The sequence below is a fragment of the Sminthopsis crassicaudata genome, chromosome 2, assembly GCF_048593235.1.
Source record: "Sminthopsis crassicaudata isolate SCR6 chromosome 2, ASM4859323v1, whole genome shotgun sequence".
In the NCBI taxonomy this organism is placed as follows: Eukaryota; Metazoa; Chordata; class Mammalia; order Dasyuromorphia; family Dasyuridae; genus Sminthopsis; species Sminthopsis crassicaudata.
Genome location: NC_133618.1, coordinates 434,202,276 through 434,224,574, shown reverse-complemented (window position 1 = coordinate 434,224,574; position 22,299 = coordinate 434,202,276). Strand labels below are relative to the sequence as shown.

Here is a 22,299-nt window from a genome sequence, read left to right as displayed (position 1 = left end):
CTTTTCTTCTCTATAGGCTACTTATTGTTGGGATAAAGAGTATGGCCTTGTTTATATCTCATGTTTGTATTGCTTTGAAACTGTTTTTCAGGTGGTTAATGCCTTCTGTAGCTGGCAAGGTAGTTAAGATAAATTATTATAGATAAGGAAATTGAGACCTGGGGAAGGAGGGAAGGTGAGCATAACTGCTTTTCAAATCTCCCTGACACACAGTATTTCAGAGGGAGTATGACATACTAAAAAAGAAACGCTGGATTTGAAAAGTTCAGGTTTCAAAATGTTTCATTGTTTCAAATTTCATGCTCAGTTTTCAAATGCACGTGCTCAGCATGTACTTGGGCAGCATGTAATTGGACAACACCTAGTCAACATAATTTATTAAGCATCTGCTAAATTATATCTATTCTCAAGGCCTCCATTTCCTTATTTGTAAAATGAGACATTTGGACTTGATAACTAGATCCAGCTTTATCATCTTGTTTAAGTGGCAGGAGAATGGAATGTGATAAAATTATTAGTATATAATAGTATCATAAGTCTTCATGGAAATCGTCATATTTATAGCTATTTTATGAATGAAAAGAAATGTAAAGTAGTGAATAGAGTGCCTCAGAGCAAAAAGTTCCAGATAGTTATTTCTTACCTGTATGTAACTTAGGGAGAGGTGCTAAACCTCTCATTACTACTCTAAGCCAGAGCTTCTTAAAGTTTCTCCCCTTACCCCTTTTTGCCCAAGAAGTTTTTTATGTGACCTGGGGTATATAAGTATATAAAAAGACATAAAAATCATATATTTACTAATAACAAATCATAATTTCCTAATTCCCACATTCAGTTATGTGACCCCATGTGGGTAATGACTCACAATTTAAGAAGCTTTACCCAAAGCAATACTCTTTAAGACTGTAGGTAGAAGAGACCATGTCAACTTGCATTGGCAGAGGCCATGTCCTCACATGGGAATTTTCTATATCCCAGATTCTTAAATTGTGGTTTGTAACCCTATATGGAGTCACATAACTGAATGTAGGGGTCATGAAATTGATTTATCAGCAAGTATTTGGTTTATATAACTATTTTATATACCCATATACCTGGTATCATGTAAAATTTCTTGAGTAAAAAGTGATTGTGAATAGGGAAAAGTTTAAGAAACCCTGCTCTATACCAGTGAAATCACAGGTCTGGTCTTGAGCCATTATGAGTAACAGAGGGATCTGGTGTTTTTCTGGTGTGCAAAATAAGACTGTTTGCAAACTAATGTTCATTTTCCAAGACACATATTATAATAATTTATATCTCTATTGTAGGGTTTTAAAAGTATTTTCTTCACAAGTTCTGAGAGATAACGTAGTTTTGAGTATTATTCTTCTTTTACAGATTAACTAAGACTAAGACATTAATAAATGAGTTGCTGATGGTCATAAGTGTCGGTAGCAGAACTAGGATTTGAAATCCATTACTTTTATTTCTAGTGTCAGTGCTTTTTCTTCTCTGTTCTACTGCCTCCATGATTTTAAATAATGATAAAGAAGGCTCAGGTGGTGCGTTGGTGCTCTCTAGAACATTTAGGAAAAGATGTTTTACAGAATCAAATTGTCGATCTGCTTGAAATTTTGTTCCCTTAAGCTTCCCAATTTCTTTTTTATTTTAACCATTTTGGACAGAAATCTTTTAATACTTTCCTACTTTTTCAAACTAAACTGAATGTGCTAAACATCATTTAACCCTGTCTAGATCACTTGATCATCACTGTAAACATTGTTCTGTGTACTATATTAGACACTGGCATCCTTCAACTTCTATCTCTGATGATGGGTTGGAATATGATATTTCCCTTAACTGAAGGAATAGAAAACTGTTGAAAGAAATTCAGCCACTACCTTTCATTGTCCTTAATAATGAAGATGGATTATCTCTCTGCCTAGTAATTTTTTATTATATAAATTTTTATTTTATTTTATAATTATAACTTTTTTGGGACAGTACATATGCATGAGTAATTTTTTAACAATATTATCCCTTGCATTCACTTCTATTCCAATTTTTCCCTTCCTTCCCTCCAGATATCCACTTCCATCAGAATACATCCTTACATAGTATTATTGTTGAAGTGCATAATGATCTCCTAGTTCTGCTCATTTCACTTAGCATCAGTTCATGTAAGTCTCTCCAAACCTCTCTGTATTCATCCTGCTGGTCATTTCTTCCACATATTACATATACAATATATTCCATAACATTCATATATCACAGTTTACCCAACCATTCTCCAATTGATGTCTGCCTAGTATTTTTTAAATTTATTTTTTTATTAATTTTATAATTATAACATTTTTTTGACAGTGCATATGCATGGATAATTTTTTATAACATTATTCCTTGCACTTCCTTCTGTTCCGAATTTTCCCCTCCTTCCCTCCATTCCCTCCCCTAGATGGCAGGCATTCCCATATATGTTAAATATGTTATAGTATATCCTAGATAAAATATATGTATGTCTATATGTCTCTGGGTGTAGCTGGTTCTGTCCATCATTGATCAACTGGATCTGAATTAGATCTTCTCTTTGTTGAAGATATCCACTTCCATCAGAGTACATCCTCATACAGTATTGTTGTTGAAGTGTATAATGATCTCCTAGTTCTGCTCATTTCACTCAGCATCAGTTCATGTAAGTCTCTCCAGGTCTTTCTGAAATCATCCTGCTGGTCATTTACAGAACAATAATATTCCATAACATTCATATACCATAATTTACCCAACCATTCTCCAATTGATGGGCATCCATTCATTTTCCAGTTTCTAGCCACTACAAAAAGGGCTGCCACAAACATTTTTTGCCTAGTATTTTTAAAAAATTATTTTATTGATGGCTTTTGTTTTTATAGTGTTTTATTTCCAAAAAATCCCTTTCCTACCTAAAGAGCCATCTCTTGTACTAAAGCAGTTTAACAGAATTAGCCAGTCTAGTTACATGGTATATGCAGTATTTCATAGCTATCATCCACCATCCCTTCCTCTGACCCTCCAGAAAGAAGAGAACAATGAGGTATACTTTCTCATGTTTTGTTTGGGAAAAAACTTGGCTATTAATTCACAGTGTTAAGTTTCATTTCTTTTTGTTGCTCTTATAAACTCTTCATATTCAGTTCTTACAGTAAAAATGTAATCTATTACATTAATGTACCACAGTATGGCCATTAATTTTCAAAAGAGGTAGGAAACTGAAAGCTCTGGAACACCTTGGTTATAACACTCTATTCTAGTGGTGTCAAACTCAGAAATAGACCATTAAATTGGCCTTTGTGAACTCAGAAAAATTTTTGGCAAAAATAAATAAAAATACAATAGAATGTAGATAATGTTAATATGTTTCCCAATTGCATTTTAATCTGGCCCTGACCAGTTTGATATTTGCCAGGCATTAGACACCTCTGTTGTAATTGAACAAGTGACAGGAGCAGGATAGCCATGCCAATTATCTGTTGATAGTTTCCAGTAGTTCCCATATAAGTCATCTTCTATTTAGTATTAGTTGAAAGAACTGAGAACATTTAATCTCGAGGAGGTTTGAATAAACTGGACAGCCCTTGGAATTTGAAAACTGTCTTGTGAAAGAGGGATTATACTTGTTCTCCCTGGCCCCTTAGGGCAGAAAGTAGAGCAAAAATCAGTAACAAGCATTTATTAGATTCTTCAGACACTGTGCTAAGCATTCTGGATACAAGTAGCTTATATTCTAATGGTGGGCAATACATGCAAACAGCTATTACTTGCAAGATATGTACAGTAAATGGGAGGTAATCTCAGAGGAAAAATATTAGCGTTGAGATTAAGAAAAGTTTCTTGTAGAAAATGGGATTTTTAGAATCTGAAGCACTCCAAGGAAGCCAGAAGATAGAAATAAGGAAGAAGAGAATTCTAGGTTTGATTGACATCTAGTAAAAAAAAATGTTTGGAATTTTGAGAAGGTATTACTGGGTTGTAGAGTCCTTGGAGAGAAAGCAATAACAGATAAGAGTAGAAATGAAGGAAGAAACCAGATTGTGAAGTGATTTAAATGCCAAATGGAGAATATTATAGTTGTTCCTACAGATAATAAAGAGATATTGGAGTTTGTGTTTTGATAATTATATAATTAAATCTATTCTTTAGAAAAATCATTTTGGACTTTGAATGGTAGGTGGATTATACTTGATGCACAGAAACTAATTTGAGGTCTAGCACTTAATGCAGTGTCTGCCATATGATAAGAATTTAATAAAGGCTCCATTCTACCTATTTTGTCTAATATTTATGCTTATGTATCCTTTGTCTTTTCCATAGAATGTAAGCTTCCTGAGTGCAGGAACGGTATATACCTAATGTCTGGCACATAGTAAATGCTTAATATTTTCTTATTTATTTGCTTATTTGTTCTTGTACTAAAACCTCTTCTTTATATACCTTGGTGCTTCAAAAAACTTTCAAGTCACTTTCCCTTACAAATCCAAAGAAAATAACTCATTGCTAATCTAATCAACCAATTCCTGTTGGTCAAGAAATAAAATAAAAGCATTTCAGTGTCACAGGATCTCAGAATTTCATACTTAGTAAGATGGCTGAATTGAACTTGTATAACCCTCACCTATATATGAATTTCTTTCATAATATCCTGAACAGTTAGTGATTTAATTTCTGGTGTATTTTTACATTAGTTTTCTAGCTATAGCATTTTTACTGATTGTCTCCCATGGTTTTTATTCTTTTCCTCCTCTTGGTGCTAAATCCTAGCTTCTTTGTCTTCATTACTCAGCCCAGATCCTACTTTCTGCAGGAGGCTTTTCCTGGCTTCCCTAATCTGCCACTTATTTCCTTCTGACATAATTTTCCATTTACACTGTATATATTTTATATCTAAGTCGTTATTTACATATTGTTTTCCCATTAGAATGTTAATTCCATGAGAGCAAGAAACATATTCTTGCCTTTCTTTGTATCTTCTGTAGTACTTGGTAATGTAGTAACACTCAATGCTTGCTGACTGATAAATATAAGCAAGCAAAATAATATCTATCCTTAAGAAGCTTACATTCTAATTCTTTTTTTTTGCATGAGTAATTTTTTTTTATAACATTATCCCTTGTAATCATTTTTCCAAATTATCCCCTCCCTCCCTCTACTCCCTCTCCTAGAAGACAGGCAATCCCATACATTTTACATGTGTTACAGTATAACCTAGATACAATATATGTGTGTAAATCCAATTTTCTTGTTGCACGTTAAGTATTAGATTCCAAAGGTATAAGTAACCTGGGTAGATAGACAATAGTGCTAACAATTTACAGTCACTTCCCAGTGTCCCTTCTCTGGGTGTAGTTGTTTCTGTCCATCATTGATCCACTGGAAGTGAGTTGGATCTTCTTTATGTTGAAGATAGCCACTTCCATCAGAATACATCTTCATACAGCATTGAAGTATACAGAGATCTTCTGGTTCTATTCATTTCACTCAGCATCAGTTGATGTAAGTCTTTCCAAACCTCTCTGTATTCCTCCTGCTGGTCATTTCTTACAGAGCAATAATATTCCATAATCTTCATATATCATAATTTACCAACCATTCTCCAATTGATGGACATCCATTCATCTTCCAGTTTCTAGCCATTATGAAAAGAACTGCCACAAACATTTTGGCACATACAGGTCCCTTTCCCCTCTTTAGTATTTCTTTGGGATATAAGCCCAATAGCAGCAATGCTGGATCAAAGGGTATGCACAGTTTGATAACTTTTTGGGCATAGTTCCAAATTGCTCTCCAGAATTGTTGGATTCTTTCACAACTCCACCAACAATGTAATAGTGTCCCAGTTTTCCCACATCCCCTCCAACATTCATCATTATTTGTTCTTGTCATCTTAGCCAATCTGACAGGTGTGTAGTGGTATCTCAGAGTTGTCTTAATTTGCATTTCTTTGATCAGTAGTGATTTGGAACACTCTTTCATATGAGTGGATATAGTTTCAATTTCATCATCTGAGAATTGTCTGTTCATATCCTTTGACCATTTATCAATTGGAGAATGGTTTGATTTCTTATAAATTAGGGTCAGTTCTCTATATATTTTGGAAATGAGACCTTTATCAGAACCTTTAACTGTAAAAATATTTTCCCAATTTGTTACTTCCCTTCTAATCTTGTTTGCATTAGTATTGTTTGTACAGAAACTTTTTAGTTTGATTACATTCTAATTCTAAGTATTCTAAGATACTCTTAAGGGGAACTGAAAATGGTTGTAAAGAGGTGAGAGATAGAAATGACAGCATAGTTTGGAAATAGTGGCCAGGAAATGATGTAAGATAAAGTTTGCCTGAATACAAATCATTCCCAGTTGATGAATGGTCAAAGGATGTGAACAGATAGGTCAGAAAAATCAAAGCAAGCTATAGTCAAATGAAGAAATGTTCTAAATCACTTTTGATTAGGGAAATGCAAATTAAAATAATTCTGAGGTACCACCTCACCTATCACAACTTTTTTTTCTCCCCACTTGTAGGTAACTCCTAAGGTTTTTTTTTTCCTTTATTAAAGCTTTTCATTTTTCAAAACATCTGCCTGGATAGTTATTCAACATTAGCCCTTGCAAAACCCATGTCCCAATTTTCCTTCCTTTCCCCCCACCTTTTCCCCTAGATGGCAAGTAGTCCAATATATGTTAAACATGGTAGAAATATATGTTAAATCCCATATATCCATACATATTTATACAATCATCTTGCCACAGAAATCAAACCAGAAAAAAATAGAAAATAAAATGCAAGCAAATGTCAGCAAAAAGAGTGAAAATGCTATGTTGTGAACCAAACTCAGTTCCTACAGTTCTCTCTCTGGCTGTAGATGGGCTGTCATTATCATTAAACAACTGGAACTGGTCTGAATCATCTCATTCTTGAAGAGTGCCACATCCATCAGAATTGATCATCATATAATCTTTTTGTTGCTGTATATAATGATCTTCTGCTTCTGCTCATTTCACTTAGCATCAATTCATGTAAGTCTCTCCAGGCCTCTCTGAAATCATCCTATTGGTCGTTTCTTACAGAACAATAATATGGAATTCAAAACTTAAAAACAAAACTAAACAAAACCAAATGATGTGCTCTTACATGTAATTGGGGAGAAAATAAAATACTAAAGATGAAAAAAAAATGAATTGCCTATTAAAACCTGGCATCCCAAGAGCAAAATCCAAAGTTCTAGTAAGGGAGAGGGAGTTGAGCATCATGACCAGAGTAATAGTTAACTTAGTTTGGAAATGGTGGTGACAAGAGTAGATCAGTATTTTAGGAAAAATGATTTTGATAGTCCAGAGGATGGATTGGAGAGGGGAGAAATTAGAAAGGGGGAGACCAATTAAGATTCTATTAAAGTAATTCAAATTAGAATTGATAAGAACTTGAATTAGGCTACAGTCTGTGGGAATAGTGAAAAGGAGTTGTATATCAAAAAAACTGTAGGGCCAGAATTGACAAAACTTAACAAGTGATAGCGTATGGAGAGTAAGTTGTCAGAAACCTGAGTGATATTGAAGAATGATAGTATCTTCAATTGAAATGAGATTTGGAGGCAGGACGAGTTTTGGGGAAAAATATGGTTATATTTTATAAAGATCGGATGAGATTCCTATGGAATATCTTAATGAAATTTACCCATTAGGCTGTTGGTGATTCAGAAATTGTAGTTCAGGAGAGAAATTTGGGTTGGATATGTATACATTTGTGTGTGTATACTTGTATGTGTTGTATATACATGTATACTATGGCAGTAGGGAAATGATGTCTATGGAAAATGCCAATTCACTTTCTTTCTTGTATAAATTTATTATTTTGTAATATAATTTGTTTTTCCTCCTCAGGTCCCTTTGCCTTAATTAATTGTTTAAATTCACCATATGATTTTATTTTAAAATTGTAATAGTTCTCATTTGTAGCTGTCATGTGCAATTTAGTTTTTAGAATAAGATTATTAAAGGTCCATATTACAAGGTAGATGTAGAAAGGGACATAATTGATTTTAGATAAATTACTTGAAGGACCCTCCCCCCAACAATGATAGTGATCAAATTCTGTGTATGCCTTTGTAGATGATTTGTTGTGACTCAAATTTCAATAAGTATAATATCATGGTAAAGAAGTGAACTTGAGTTTTCTTCAACCAAACCATTGGTGCATAAGCTGGACAAATGCTACTATGTTAACAAACAAACAAAACAAAACTAACTTTGGCCACAATCCTTGCAGCAGTTTATTTTTTGAGGATCATCCCTGTTAAAACTGTCCCACACTTAATAGATTGGCTACTTGGAAATGAAATCTTTGGTCATAGCAGCCCATTAACAAAGAAAAACATAAATAGACCTCAATCTTATAAAAAATTTTTTAAATCTCTACTTTAATGTCAGAATGTTGGAAGGCTAAGAATCACAATTTTTAAGACTATAAACTACCAGCTGTTAGAATGATATTTGTTTAGATGCAAAAGAGTAGATTTACTAAAAAGATTAAATTGTGTGAATCTTGACATTCTCACTTTTAATTACACTATAAGAAAAGAATGATGATTCCATGTGCAGTGATGGCTCCTGTGTTCATCAGTTGTAAAATAGAAGATGTAGAAATTCTATGGAGAACTCTTAAAGTTAAATCATATACTTCTATATTTGGTGACTATGATGAAAGATGGGTGTAGTTAAGTATGGTAAAAAATATTGTTTTAGGAGTAAGGAATAATAGGCCAATGACATATATAGATTACACATCTGAATGAACACTTTTGATAAAAGAATTATCAGACTGAATATGAAAAGAAATACATAATGCCTCCAAAAATGAAATTAATTAAGTTTTGATAGCTGAGAAGAAACTTGTTACTGATATGGGATTAATTTGTAAATTAATTGACTATGTACCATCATACCATTGATTTGTTTGTTGTTATTGCTTTTCTTTTTATTGATAACAATTTTTTACATCATCTTTAATTCCAAACATGTCCTTCCCTCTACAGTACGCAGCAAAATGTCCTTTGTAACAGAATTTTAAAAAGAGAGGAAAAAAGCAGTTTAGCAAAACCAATAACAGATCAGCTATGTTTGATAGCTATTCTAAACCCATAGCTCCCTATCTCTTCAAAGAATGGAGAAGTGTGTGTTCATAACTCTTGTGTGGTGCCAAATTTGTAGATTTGTTAGATCAAAACTAGATGAAAAAATAAAGATGCTGCATGCAATTAAAACAACTCCATCATGACATGAATAAGTTATTGTCCCTGAAGAGTGGGAAATAAAGGACATCAACATCAATTATAGTAATTTCATATAGACATTTTAACTGATGGAAGTTTGTTGCCACAATGAGGAAAACAGAAGTACCTAGAAACTACATCAGTCACTAGCATGTGATCTTCTTGGTAGACAAAATAAAGGAATCAAGGCCACTGAGTAGTAGGCAATTAATTATGAGCAGCATTGCCTCAAAAAAAATTTAAGAATGAAATTGAAAGAATGACAAACATGTAAAATAGAAAATCCATAAGAATTTTTATATAAAACTATCTTCATAATGAATGATGATGGAACCATCACATTTAGAATCTATCATATATTCCAGGTCGTGTTACTGAAGGAAGTATATATGGCATTGAGGAGAACAAAGACAGAAAAACTAACTGTACTATACCAAGGAGGTCCATAAAGGGGATTCATGTTGAATGTATAAGTTTTGAAGTCAGTGAGAAGTGGGGAATTGATTCCCAAAGTTTATGGAAGGGAGGAAGGCACTAAAGGTAACCTCCTCAACCTAATCATTTTGAACCTTATTGCTAAAAACCAACAGCCAATAAAATACCCACTACTACTGACTCACATTTGTACTTTTACATTTTTATAACATTTCTATGTAACTTTACACACAAATTGATAGAGCATCTGGGTGACTAGATAGAGCACTGGGCTTGGGATCAGGAAGATTCATCTTTCTGAATTCAGATGGCCTCAGATATTTACTATCTTATGACTCTGGGCAAGTTAATCTTCTGTCTTAGTTCTATGAAATGCACTAGAGAAGGAAATGGTGAACCATTCCAGTATCTTTGCAAAGAAAATTCCAAAATGGGATCTTATAGAGTTGGACAGGACTGCACAAAATAGAAGCATAAATTGAGGGTATCCTTCATAAGGGCACTAGAAAAGATTATACTTTAGAGTAAATCATATCTTTTCAATAACAATAGACCAAATGGTATAAGGAACACAAAATCTTGCTATACTTTTTGTTCAGTGATTTATTTTGATTGTTTATTTATTGTTTTGGTAAAGCTTAATGCTTCCTCAGTGTTTATTCACTGATAAGGGTGTCTCATGCATGTGTCAGAATAATACAAGTAAACTACATTCAGCAGTGCTATGAAACAAGGAATAAAACCTGATGTATGCTCACCAGAGCTGTTCTTGGTATTCTGGTAGATGTGGTAGAATGCCAATTCAGTTCATATAAAAGCTATATTCTCTGTGAATCATGAATTTTTCCAGGTGTTCTTGTTTGTAAATTACTGTGCTGATTTCTCGAAATCCTGGAACATTACAGAACCTTCTAAATGAAATTCATTCAGTGAGATATGTAATCATTCAAGAGAGTAGGTAACCACACAAGAAAAAAACAAGTGGATGAAAAGTAACTATGATTATGCAATAGGAAGGAAAGCCTATAGAGATTATCCAATATATTTATCTTGGACATTCATTGTATTGGACAATAATTTGGATCTAGAATAGGAGGTCCTCAGGAGAGTAGGTTGGATATCTTTAAGAAATTATTGTTATTTTAATAACTCAACTTTTTCCTAAATAAAGTCTTTACCACTGTATTGGTGATGATGTTATATGACTTCAAGGCATGAAATACTATAATCTGAATTATTAAAGTTGAATATCATTCAAAGGGCATTGTAGAGGCTATAGGTCTTAATATGCTGTAAGTAAGGAATTTTGTAAGACAGGTGACTGTATAGGATGATATTAAAGCAGTGTATAATTATGGGGAAATTATTTCATCACATCCATAGTGAGAGCAAGAGATAAAGTGTTTCATTGGTATTCATGGAATACCATGAATCTAGAAAGATTGAGGAAAGCTCCCCTCTCCCTGCCCCAATCTTGTGCTAGAGCACAAATCCAACACAAAATCATCCTTTGACAATGTTTTTTTTTTTTTTAATAATTATCAACATAGTATCAGACATGTAATTCAGTATATACTAGAACCTTCACTAAAATTTTTCTTTGATACTCATTTCATAGCTAACATTTATATGATGCTTTAAAATTTGCATGGTGTTTTACTTGTTCTCTAATTTGACTTTCAAAACAGCTGTATGAGGTAGGTTTTATTTTTATCCATGTTTTGTAGATGAGAAAACTGAGGCTAAAAGATTACTAAGACTAAAAATTACTGATATAGAGGTTACATAACTAATAAGTGCCTAAGACAGGATTTGAACTCTAATCTCTCTATTTTTCAGGTCTGCTGCACCACCTAGCTGATTTTTTTCCTTCCTCTATAGTGAATATATAGGATGAATGAAATTTCAAAGCAGAAAGGCATCGTTAAGTTGCAATTTGCATCATTAGAGGGAAGGAATACATGCATCTATGCATCATGATGTCTTTCTTTGAAGTATTTTGATTGAAAACCCTGAAACTTGGTGGCTCAATCCTTTGGTGATAAATCTTTTCAAAATTAGATAGAAAGGGTCTTTCAGTGACATAGAGACTTTATCTCCAGGATTTTACTTGAAATGTTTCCAGCTTTGCTTGTGATCAGGAACATAAGGTTTTTTTTTTTGTTTGTTTGTTTGTTTTGTTTTGTTTTTTTTAAATAATAGCTTTTTATTTTCAAAATACATGCAAAGAGTTTTTTTAAACATTCACCTTTACTAAACCTTGTGTTACAAAATTTTTACCCTCATTTACCCCTACCTTCTTCCCTAAATGGCAAGTAATCCAATATATGTTAAATATGTGCAATTCTTCTATATGTATTTCCACAATTATCTTGCTGCACAAGAAAAATCAGATCAAAAGGGGGAAAAATGCAATCAAAACAATAGCAGAAAAGATGAAAATGCTATTTTGTGATCTGTGATCCACATTTCAGTCTCTATAGCCTTCTTGCTGGATGCAGAGATGGCTCTTTCTATCACTACTTTATTGGCCTGAATCAGCTCAATGTTGAAAAGAGCCACGTCCATAAGAGTTAATCATCATATAATCTTGTTGCTGTGTACAATGATCTGATTCTACTCACTTCATTCAGCATCAATTCATGTAGGTCTCTCCAGGCGTTTCTGAAAACATCCTACTGATTTCTATAGAACAATAATACTCTATAACATTCACATACTATAATTTATTTAGCCATTCCCCAACTGAGGGATAGCCATTCAGTTTCCAGTTCCTTGCCACTACAAAAAAGGCTGATTTTTTTTTTTGGGGGGGGGCACACATTTTTTTAATGATCTATTTTGGACTACAGACCCGGTAGAGACACTGCTGGATCAGAGGATATGCACAATTTGATAGCCCTTTGGACATAGTTCCAGAATGGTTGGATTAGTTCACAACTCAGGGACATTAGTTTTTGAGAGCTCAGGGTAAAGTCCATATTGTGGTAAGGCAGTTAGGGAGGGCTTAAAAAGTTTAACCTGTTCAAATGTAGAACATGATATAGTGGAGAAAGCCCAAGTCTGGAAGATTAAAAGGTCCAGAATAGAATTCTAGACTGAGTAGTATTTATGTTGAATTAGATTAGATGATCCCTGGGGGCAGCTAGGTGGCTCAGTGAACCATTCAGAGCACCAGCCCTGAAATCAGGAGGACCCGAGTTCAAATTTGGCCTCAGACACTTGACACTTCCTAGCTGTGTGACCCTGGGCAAGTCACTTAACCCCAGTCTAAAAAATAAAATAAAATAAAATAAAATCCCCTTCCAAAAAAAAAAAAAAGATTAGATGATCCCTGAGGTCTTCTCTAGCTCCTACTAATCTGTGATTCCATTCTTTCTATTCACATAAATATATGATTTTTTTTTTCCCTTCTCAGAGATGACAGAAGATGAACAGTTTGCTTTGGCTCTGAAAATGAGTGAACAGGAAGCACAGCAAGTGAATGACCAGGTGGAAAAAGAGGAGGAGCTCTTAAGGAAGGCCATTGCTGAGAGCCTGAATGTAATTATGTTTCTTTAAAAGTTTTGGTGGGGTTGGATAGCTACATTCCTTCACTCCCTCAGTCACAGACTTCTGACTAGAAAGAATATTATTTCCAATATTTTACAGTATAACCTAAAATAACAAGGAGGAGTTTATAAATTCCCATGAAAAAGAATTCATGAGGCACTGGGGTAAGCTTTATTTGAATGTTAATTTTTGTATGAAAGTGTTTACTCTGTAGATTTTTCTTTTAGGTTGTCGTAGAAGAATAGCACTCAGTAATTAATAAAAATGCTTTTCTACTTTAATGTGGTATCATAGAAAGGAAAAATTGATGGACTTGGAACTAAATGTTCTGGCTTCAAGTGTAAACTTTGGTACTTATTAGTTGTGAGACTCGAAGCAAGTAATTTAACTTCTCTAAGCCTCTTTTTCCTCTTTTGTTAGGTGGGTTTAAGAAGTCCATGCTTCACAGAATTGTTATGAAGAAAGTCCTTTGCAACCTATAAAATGATTAGACATCTTTACTCTTAAAATAATGATATTTGATTACAAAGGACTAAAAAGAAGAGGACACAGAGTAGCATTCTCCTGTGGGGAAAGTAGAGTAAAAATTGTTAGAAGAGACAGGGAGGTAGGATGAAATATATGGATTAAAAATAAAATTTGGCAGTTTTTCTGGAGATCTAAATTATATTCATCTAAATCTGTATTCTTAATACATGGATATAAATTTTAGTGGGTAAACACAGATGAAAAACTAAGAACTGTAGTTGAAAATAACAGCATTCCTAAGCCATTATTTATGTCAGTTAACACTGGTTATTTAAAAAAAAAAAAGATTGAGCTTCCAGATGTTGGAGAGGAAGTACTTATTTATAGGAGCAGTATCCTTTTTTAAAATTGCTCCTCAATGTGCATCTACGTTAATAATTTTATGGTGGGTGGGGTAACTTGTTTCAGAGTTGCCAGCTTTCTGATTCTTCTGCCACAAGCTCTGTACCTTTGTTCACTGGGATATCTGCACAGCACCACCAAGAGAAACCAGTGATTTCTGAGACTACTGAACGCTTGTTTCCTTGCCCTGAATCTCCACGCTTATCTGTCGCATCCCTGTCACAGAGATCTCAGTCTGAACAGACAGAAATGCCCAAAAGCCCTCTGGTGATGCTGAAGAGGTTAAGTCAAGAAATAGTTGAAAGTTCATTATTATCAAGCATAATTTTATCTCAAGAAAAGAACCAACTTTCACTTAAATCCAATGAAGCATCTTGCTCACCCGTGTTAAGTGACTCTAGTGATAATTTATCAAGTCCTCCTGTTAAAAAAAAGTTTGTTCTGAGTCCTACCTTTTCTCGAGTTCCTATAGGAACATGGCAGTTGGTACCTCGGAAATTGTTTGCAAACTCAGATGTTAACCAAGAAGAGGAGGTTGAAGGTAGAGAGAAGCGTTTGAATAACACTGGAAACTTGGAAGCACAGCCAGTCACTGGCAGTTCTGGAACTGGGAATAAACTCAACCATCCAATTCTTGAGAATAAGAGCTTTTTTGACAGTGGAACCAGCCAGAGGGCTGAGGATATCAAGTGTAAGCAGCCTAAAGAACACATTAGACTGGGTTGTGGTTCTTTCATGGCTACAAAAGGGAAAGGAAAGAAGACATCTCAACTCTGCCTTCCTAATTCAATTGATGTCAAGAATCTGCAAGAGGAAATTGAAGGCACTGTGCACTATTATTGGGGCATCCCATTCTGTCCTATTGGAGTGGACCCTAACCATTACACTAAGGTTATTCTATGTCAGCTAGAAGTTTATCAGAAAAGCCTGAAATTGGCTCAGAGACAACTTGTTCAGAAGAGAGAGTTTGGAGAGCCAATATTACCTAGCTCTTCTTCCCTGCTACAAAAGGGCCATGATGAAAGGCAAGCCACAGGAGTAAATGAAGCTGTCACAAAAGAGATAGAAGATGACATAGAACCAAGGAAAGAAACAAGGGCATCCACATGGCGCCGAAAAAGTAAGAATCCCCCCAAGAGCCCATTGCAAAGTTTGCAAGAAAAGCCTTTGTTGGAGGAAGAACCAACAACCAGTCACCATCAGGTAAGGAACAGAAATGTCAGGAACGGAGGTGATTTACCTGCAGAACAACTAGTAATATAGGTTAATATTAACCTGCTTTGTTCCTTAATAGGGACTAGAAACCTAGCATTTTTAAATTAATTGGGACTTGTCACTTCTTTGGGAGTCATTGTCTTTACCAGCTTGTTTTGTGGAGTCTGGAAAGATTCCTAGAAAGGAAAAGAAATCTTGTTCTTTCAAATCTTGTTTCCAGATTTCTCTGGTTACTATAGAATCATAGAGCCTGAGAGTTAGTTAGAAGGGATTTAAGAGGTCATCAAGCCCATATCTGAATCTATATCTGAATAAGATTCCTCTACAATATGCTCAACAAGTGGTCATCTAGCCATTGCTAGATTTTTTTTTTTCCTTCCAGAAGGGAAGTTTAAATACAATAAAATAAATTTTAGTTGATATTACTGTGCAACCCAGAGATATTCCTTTAAAGGAATAAATTAACTTCATGGTAGTCAACATTTAGTAATTTGTTGTCATTTACATTTCTGGCTTGAAAAATGCTAGGGGCTTGAATCCTGAGGAGAGCAGATTAGTTCCAGGTTACTTAGTTTGAAGTCAAGAATTGAGCAGTAATCTTAGAATAGCTATAAAAGTGTTCAAGGCCAGTGACTCCTAAAAAGTTCTCTAGCTCAAAAAACAGAAAATTTTCATGGGCTGTATTATAGAGGAACAGCGTAGGACTTGGAATTGGAATAGCTCTTATCTCTTTGATGAATTATCTTAGGTAAATTTTTATATTTCAATTTTTTTATCTGCATAATTTTGGAATTTGTATTAGTTTGATCTCTGAAGCCCCTTCCAACTCTAATATTCTGTAAATGACAGAAGGAGTCAGAATTTCATTTAACTTGGGGATTGCGATAGAACGTTAAAGAAATAGGTAAAATGCATATAACTTTCTGTACTTTTTTTGGATCTTTCTTTTTTGGAATTTGAGGATTCCACAGAGGGAGGAAGGATTTTAACTATCAAATACTCACCATTGAACATGTAGCTTTGATGAGAAAAGGCCACACTTGGGCCTCCTAAATGGAAAATTGTAGAAATGATAGAATAGCAAAGTTCTGAAAAGTAGAGAGTCTTCAAAAACAAAGAAAACAAAATGTGTGAAAATTTTGCAAAATTTTTAGGGTGAGAGAGAAATTGGCTGTAAAGAAATGTTTTAAGATTCAGAAATTTTTAAAAATAGGATTTTTAAGTCATGTTTAGCTATTGATTGACAGACTTTCTAGGAAAGGGCTTATAGAAAATGTTGGAAGACAATAAATGACTTTGGAAAGAAAAAGTTAACGAGATTGTGGGTCCTACAGGAAGAGTATGTATCCAAGTTGTTTGGTCATCCAAAAATGTATTCTTAAAGAGGGACAGGTTGAGTATCCTGACAGCCTTCTATATCATTAGGTTTTTGTATTCTTTTTGCCAGAATGCAATGTTAGAAAGACACTAGATGTCAGTATTGTATCTCTTTTTCTTTTCCTTCTTGAAGAACTGGGATAGAACATCATTTTGTTTTTCCTGAGTTTTAGCAAATAGTCTAGTGTAGCCTTTAATGCTCTTATATTTTCATCTTTTTATCTCTCATTTTTCCTGATAACTTCATTCCTGGGTCATTGTTATAACTGTTTTCTCTATGACTAAAAGTTGAACTTTTATTCCTATTTTTGAGTATATTTAATCATTTACCTGAAGGTCTGAGTTGGCTTGTGTTAATTGTATTCTGGTAGTTGATATGGAAAATTGAAAACTTGCTCTAAGAAGCAAGCAGAGTTGTATAGTAGAGTTTCTTGTCAGTAGTATTCCCGTTTTGTTCCTGTGACTTCTTCCTGTGCATCTGCATTCAGTAAATTGATATTAAGACAGTTTTACTTTGAGCAAATGAAATTACATTTTTGCCTTTATTCTCCATCATTTTACTGTACCTCTTAAAAATATCATGGGATCCCAGAGGATCATCTAAAAAAGATGAGTCATTTATGTACTAGTCTAGACAAGTAATCATCTAGCTTCTGGTCACTTTTAAGTGATAAGGGAGCCCACTAACTCACAATAAGGAAGCTTATTCCATTTTCAGACAATTATGATTTTTAGGAAGTTCTTTATTTTGAGAATAAATTTGGCTCTCCATAACTTCAATCTTAGTTTTGATCTATGGAGCCAAGCTCTTTTCCATATGATAACCTTTCACATGTTTGAAGAGAGCCATCATTTTTAATTATTTCTCCTTCCTCCAAAATAAAAATATTTCTCTAAACCAAACATTTCTAGTTTACTTCACCTTTTCATGATGTGCCAGAAACATAATGGGGTGTGAGATATTCAGTTACTATAGTAAATAGTTATAGTACACATGAATGACTGCCAGATTCATCATCATTTTGGTAAGTTTCTTTTGGTCAAATTTTGATTTTGTCAATTTCCCTCTTAAAATGAAGTACCCAGTACTGAACACGATATTCCAGATGTTATCTACTCACATACATATTAATATCAAAACCATAATGATAGATTGTATATTAACTTGCTATATTTCTAGATTCTTATAGATGTGCTGTTTTATTTCTGTAGAGTACAGAATGCTTTTTAAAAAATCTAATTTATAAGCCAAATTGAAAGTAATCCCCAAATTACTGTTATTTTTTGAGTTATACTTTTTTTTCCCCATCTTTGACCACTCCACCCAGAGAGATAATTTGCTTTTCTGAAGTCATTCATTTACTTCTGACTTATACAGTACAAATAACTTTCACTTTCTCTTTGCTTGATGAAAGGGCTGAAAAAAAAATGAGATAACAGAAAGAAGAAAATCCAGTTTGACTCATACACATATATTTAAGATATTGCCCATTTCATTGCAGAATTCCCAGGTTCTGTTTGCTGAGGATGCACCTCAAAAAGATGAAGTTATGACACTAACACCAAGGTGAGATTATATCTGACTTGTGTTGCTTTGGAGTTGATTTCTCTGTCCTTAGCAGATGTACAATATGAGTAGGGTAAAACAAAGAAAATTTTTATGATGCTTTTGATATTTTCTTTTTCTTTCTTTCTTTTTTTTTTTTTTTTTTGAGGCTGGGGTTAAGTGACTTGCCCAGGGTCACACAGCTAGAAAGTGTTAAGTGTCTGAGACCAGATTTGAACTCAGGTCCTCCTGAATTCAAGGCTGGTGTTCTATCCACTGCGCCACCTAGCTGCCCCTGCTTTCGATATTTTCAAAGACATTTTGTAAGAAATTGAAATCATTTTGATGAAATTGATCCAAATGTGTATCATCCAGATTTAAAGTATTCTATTGGGTTCTTTGGTGGTGGTGGGGGGTGGTCATAAAAATGGGTTACACACAGTCCCTACTCTCAAGGAATTTACAATTTAAATGTATGTGTAGAAGGCTCTGTTTTGAGGGAAGAAAGTATATGTCATAGTCAACATACTGACTTTATTAATCACTTATGTATTGTACTATGTGCTAAAGTCCTGGGGATACAAAAAAGGGCAAAAGTAGTCCCTATCCTCAGGGTGCTCACTTTATAATGGGAGAACCAGCATGCAAATGACTATACACAAACAAAATATTTAATCTCAGATGAATGGCTTGGGAATGACTTCTTGTAGAATGTGGGATTTTAATTCTAAAGGAAGCTACCAGAAGGCAGAAATGAGGAGATAGGGAATTTCCTGCATGAGAGAGCCAGAGAAAATTCATGGAGAGATGTTGGGTCTTGTGACAGAAACAGCAAGAAGATAAGTGTGACTGGATTATAGAGTCTTATGAAGGGGGAATCAAGTATAAGAAGAAAGGTAGGAAGGATCTGGGTTAAAACAACCAGGTGATACAAATAAGTGAATCAGGAAGAGTTAAAACAAGAGAAAATTGTAGACCAAATTTCCCTCATGAATATTGATGCAAAAATCCTAAGCAAAATACTACCTAAGCAACAAGATTGTACATTGTGACCAAGTGGAATTTATATCAGGAATGCAGGACTAGTTCAATATAATAAAAGCTACTAACTCAATTGATTACATTAAAATTATATTGATTATAATAAAATCAATAAAAATCATATGATTATATAATAGATGGACAAAAAGCTTTTGACAAAATATAACATTCATTCCAATTAAAATCTTTTGAAAGTGTAGATATAGATTTTTCCTTAAAAATAACATGCATGTACTTTAAAAGGGGCAGGCAGGAGACACAGTAGACAGAGTGTTGGGCCTGGAGTCATGAAGATCCAAGTTCAAATTCAGATTCAGACACTTAATAATTGTGTGACCCTGGCAAGTCACTTAACCCTATTTGCCTCAGTTTCCTCATCTGTAAAGTGAGCTGAAAAAGGAAATGGCAGACCTCTTTAGTATCTTTTCCAAAAAAATCTCAAATGGGGTCATGACTGAAGTGATTGAACAACAACAACAATAATCTACCTAAAATCATCAGCAAGTATTATCTGTAACAGATAAGTTTTTGAAGTCTTCCTAATAAGATTAGGAGTGAAACAAAAGATAACTATTATTACCAATATAATTCAGTGTTGTACTAGAAATGCTGGCAATAATAATCAGGAAGAAAAAGAAATTGAAGGAACCAGAATGGGCAATGAGTAAATAAAACACTCTCTTTTTGCAGATGATATAATATACTTGGAAAATCCTAGTGAGTCTGCTAAGAAATTAGTTGAAACAATTTTATCAAGGTAGCAGGATATAAAATAAACCCACATAATTCATCAGAATTTCTATATATCACTAACAGAGCCCTGCAAGAAGAGGTAGTAGATAATAGTTTCTTTAAACAGCAGTAGTCAATATAAAATATCTGGGAGTATACCTGCTAAAGCAACTATGTGAACTTAATTATAAAACACTTGTTACACAAATAAAGTCAGATTTAAATAATTGGAAAAATATTGTTCATGGCTAAATATAATAAGAATGACAATTCTACCTAAACTGATCTTCATATTCTGTGCCATCCCAAACAAACTACCAAAAATTATTTTTAGCTGAGGGAAAAAAAAAATGAATTCATTTGGAAGAACAAAAGGGGATGAATATCAAAGTATTTGTTGAAAAAAAGGTGAAGTCTAGAAGTAACATCTTTAATTGTATTTATTATAAGGTAATTATTAAAACTGATCCTAAGAAATAGGATGGTAGACCCAGGAATTCCAGTAGCAAATTTTTTCTGATTCTTACTGTGTTATCTCATTTCTACTGCCAGTTTTCAGCATCCTTCATTCTTAGTTCCATTATACCTAGCCAAACTTTTTTCATCTACTACTTTATATATGTCCTTCTCTAGTATAGAATTTTTTCCCCTTTCTTCTCCCCCAATGCATTTTCATACACAGCCAAAAAAAAAAAAAAAAAAGAAAGAAAAAGAAAGAAAGAAAAGAAAAAGAAAAAGGATGCTATGTGAAGTGCCCCATTTCATATAACTTTATTGGAAAAGCATATAATTCTGTATGTTACTTTCAAAATTGTCTTGCATGTCTGGGCTTCTTTCTGAACTTCTTTTGTCTTATATGCACAATTAAGAGCATTTTATTGGCTTTTTTTTTTTTTTCAGTTATATTATTGACCTTTGGACCCCCTGTTTTCTCCTAATTAAAAATTTGGAGAAAGACAGCAAAAAAAAAAAAAAATCCCTTTGTATAGAAATAAGTTTAACAATGAAAATTAACAGTGTCCAGGTACATGAAAATGTATTTCTCTTTCTGTACCTCTTCCAAAATTTCCTCTTGCTTATTCTAGTAGCTACTACGTTTTGTGTGAGTCTTATTATAATTCCTTCTTGCAGAATTTTTTCGTTGATGTGGTAGTTTAGAATTTTGTCTGTGACATTCTTGGAACTTTTTCTTTTGGGATTTCTTTCAGGGGAAGGTAACTATATTGCTTTCTGCTTTTACTTTGCCTTCTACTTTTCATAGAAATGAACAGTTATCATTAGTGATTTCTTGAGATACTGTGTTCATTATTTTAAAATCATGAATTTCAGGCAGAACATGCTCTTTTAAAATTTTGTTTATATAGGTAAAAATGTACATTTTAAAACATATTTCCATATGAATCATGTTGGGAAAGAAAAATCAGAACAAAAGGAAAAATCTAAGAGAGGAAAAATAAAAAAAGCCAGTAAAAACTGTATGCTTCAATCTGTATTCAGTCTCCGCAGTGCATCCAGATGGCATTTTTCCATCCAAGTCTGTTGGAATTGTCTTGGATTACTGTATTACTAAGAGGAGCTAAGTCTATCATAGTTGATCATAACAGTAAAAGTGTACAATGTTTTCCTGGTTCTGCTTGCCTTACTCAGCATCAATTCATGTAAGTCTTCCCAGACTTTTCTGAAATCAACTTGTTCATCATTTCTTATAGAATAATGATATTCCATTACTTTCATCTACTATAACTTACTCAGCTATTCCTCAATGGATGGGGATCCACTCATTTCTAATTCTTTCCTTTTCTTTTTTTTTTTTTTTCAATTCAGGGATAATCAGTTAATTTCTTTAATTAAAGCTTTTTATTTACAAAACATATATATAGGTAATTTTTCAACACTGATCCTTGAAAAGCCTTCTGTTCCAAATTATCCCCTCCTTCCCCGCACCTCCTCCCCTAGATGGCAGGTAGCCAATACATGTTAAATATGTTAAAATATATGTTAAATCCAATATGCTTATATCGGATCCAGAAGGGGGAAAAAAAAACTGGGAAAGAAAACAAAATGCAAGCAAACAATAACAGAAAGAGTGAAAATGTGTACTCCACACTCAGTTCCCACAGGCCTCTCTGGATGTGTATATGGCTTTCTTCATCAGTGAATAATTGGAACTGGTTTGAATCACCTCATTGTTGAAGAGAGCCACGTCCATCATAATTGATCATCATATAGCCTTCTTGTTGCCCTTGG

General features: G+C 33.8%; 1 protein-coding gene across 7 annotated transcripts in view; it reads left to right on the top strand.

Moving 5' to 3' along the window:
* The window catches only part of UIMC1 (ubiquitin interaction motif containing 1), a 142,672-nt gene that overhangs the window by 72,168 nt on the left and 48,205 nt on the right, over positions 1-22,299 (top strand). For 6 of the 7 annotated variants that reach the window (XM_074292211.1, XM_074292212.1, XM_074292207.1 and 3 more), the window contains exons 4-6: positions 13,138-13,262; positions 14,208-15,344; positions 18,236-18,300. In XM_074292211.1, coding sequence (XP_074148312.1) covers positions 13,138-13,262; positions 14,208-15,344; positions 18,236-18,300 — 1,327 coding nt within the window. The remainder of the gene's footprint in view (positions 1-13,137; positions 13,263-14,207; positions 15,345-18,235; positions 18,301-22,299) is intronic. The other variant, XM_074292214.1, reaches the window with a different exon arrangement.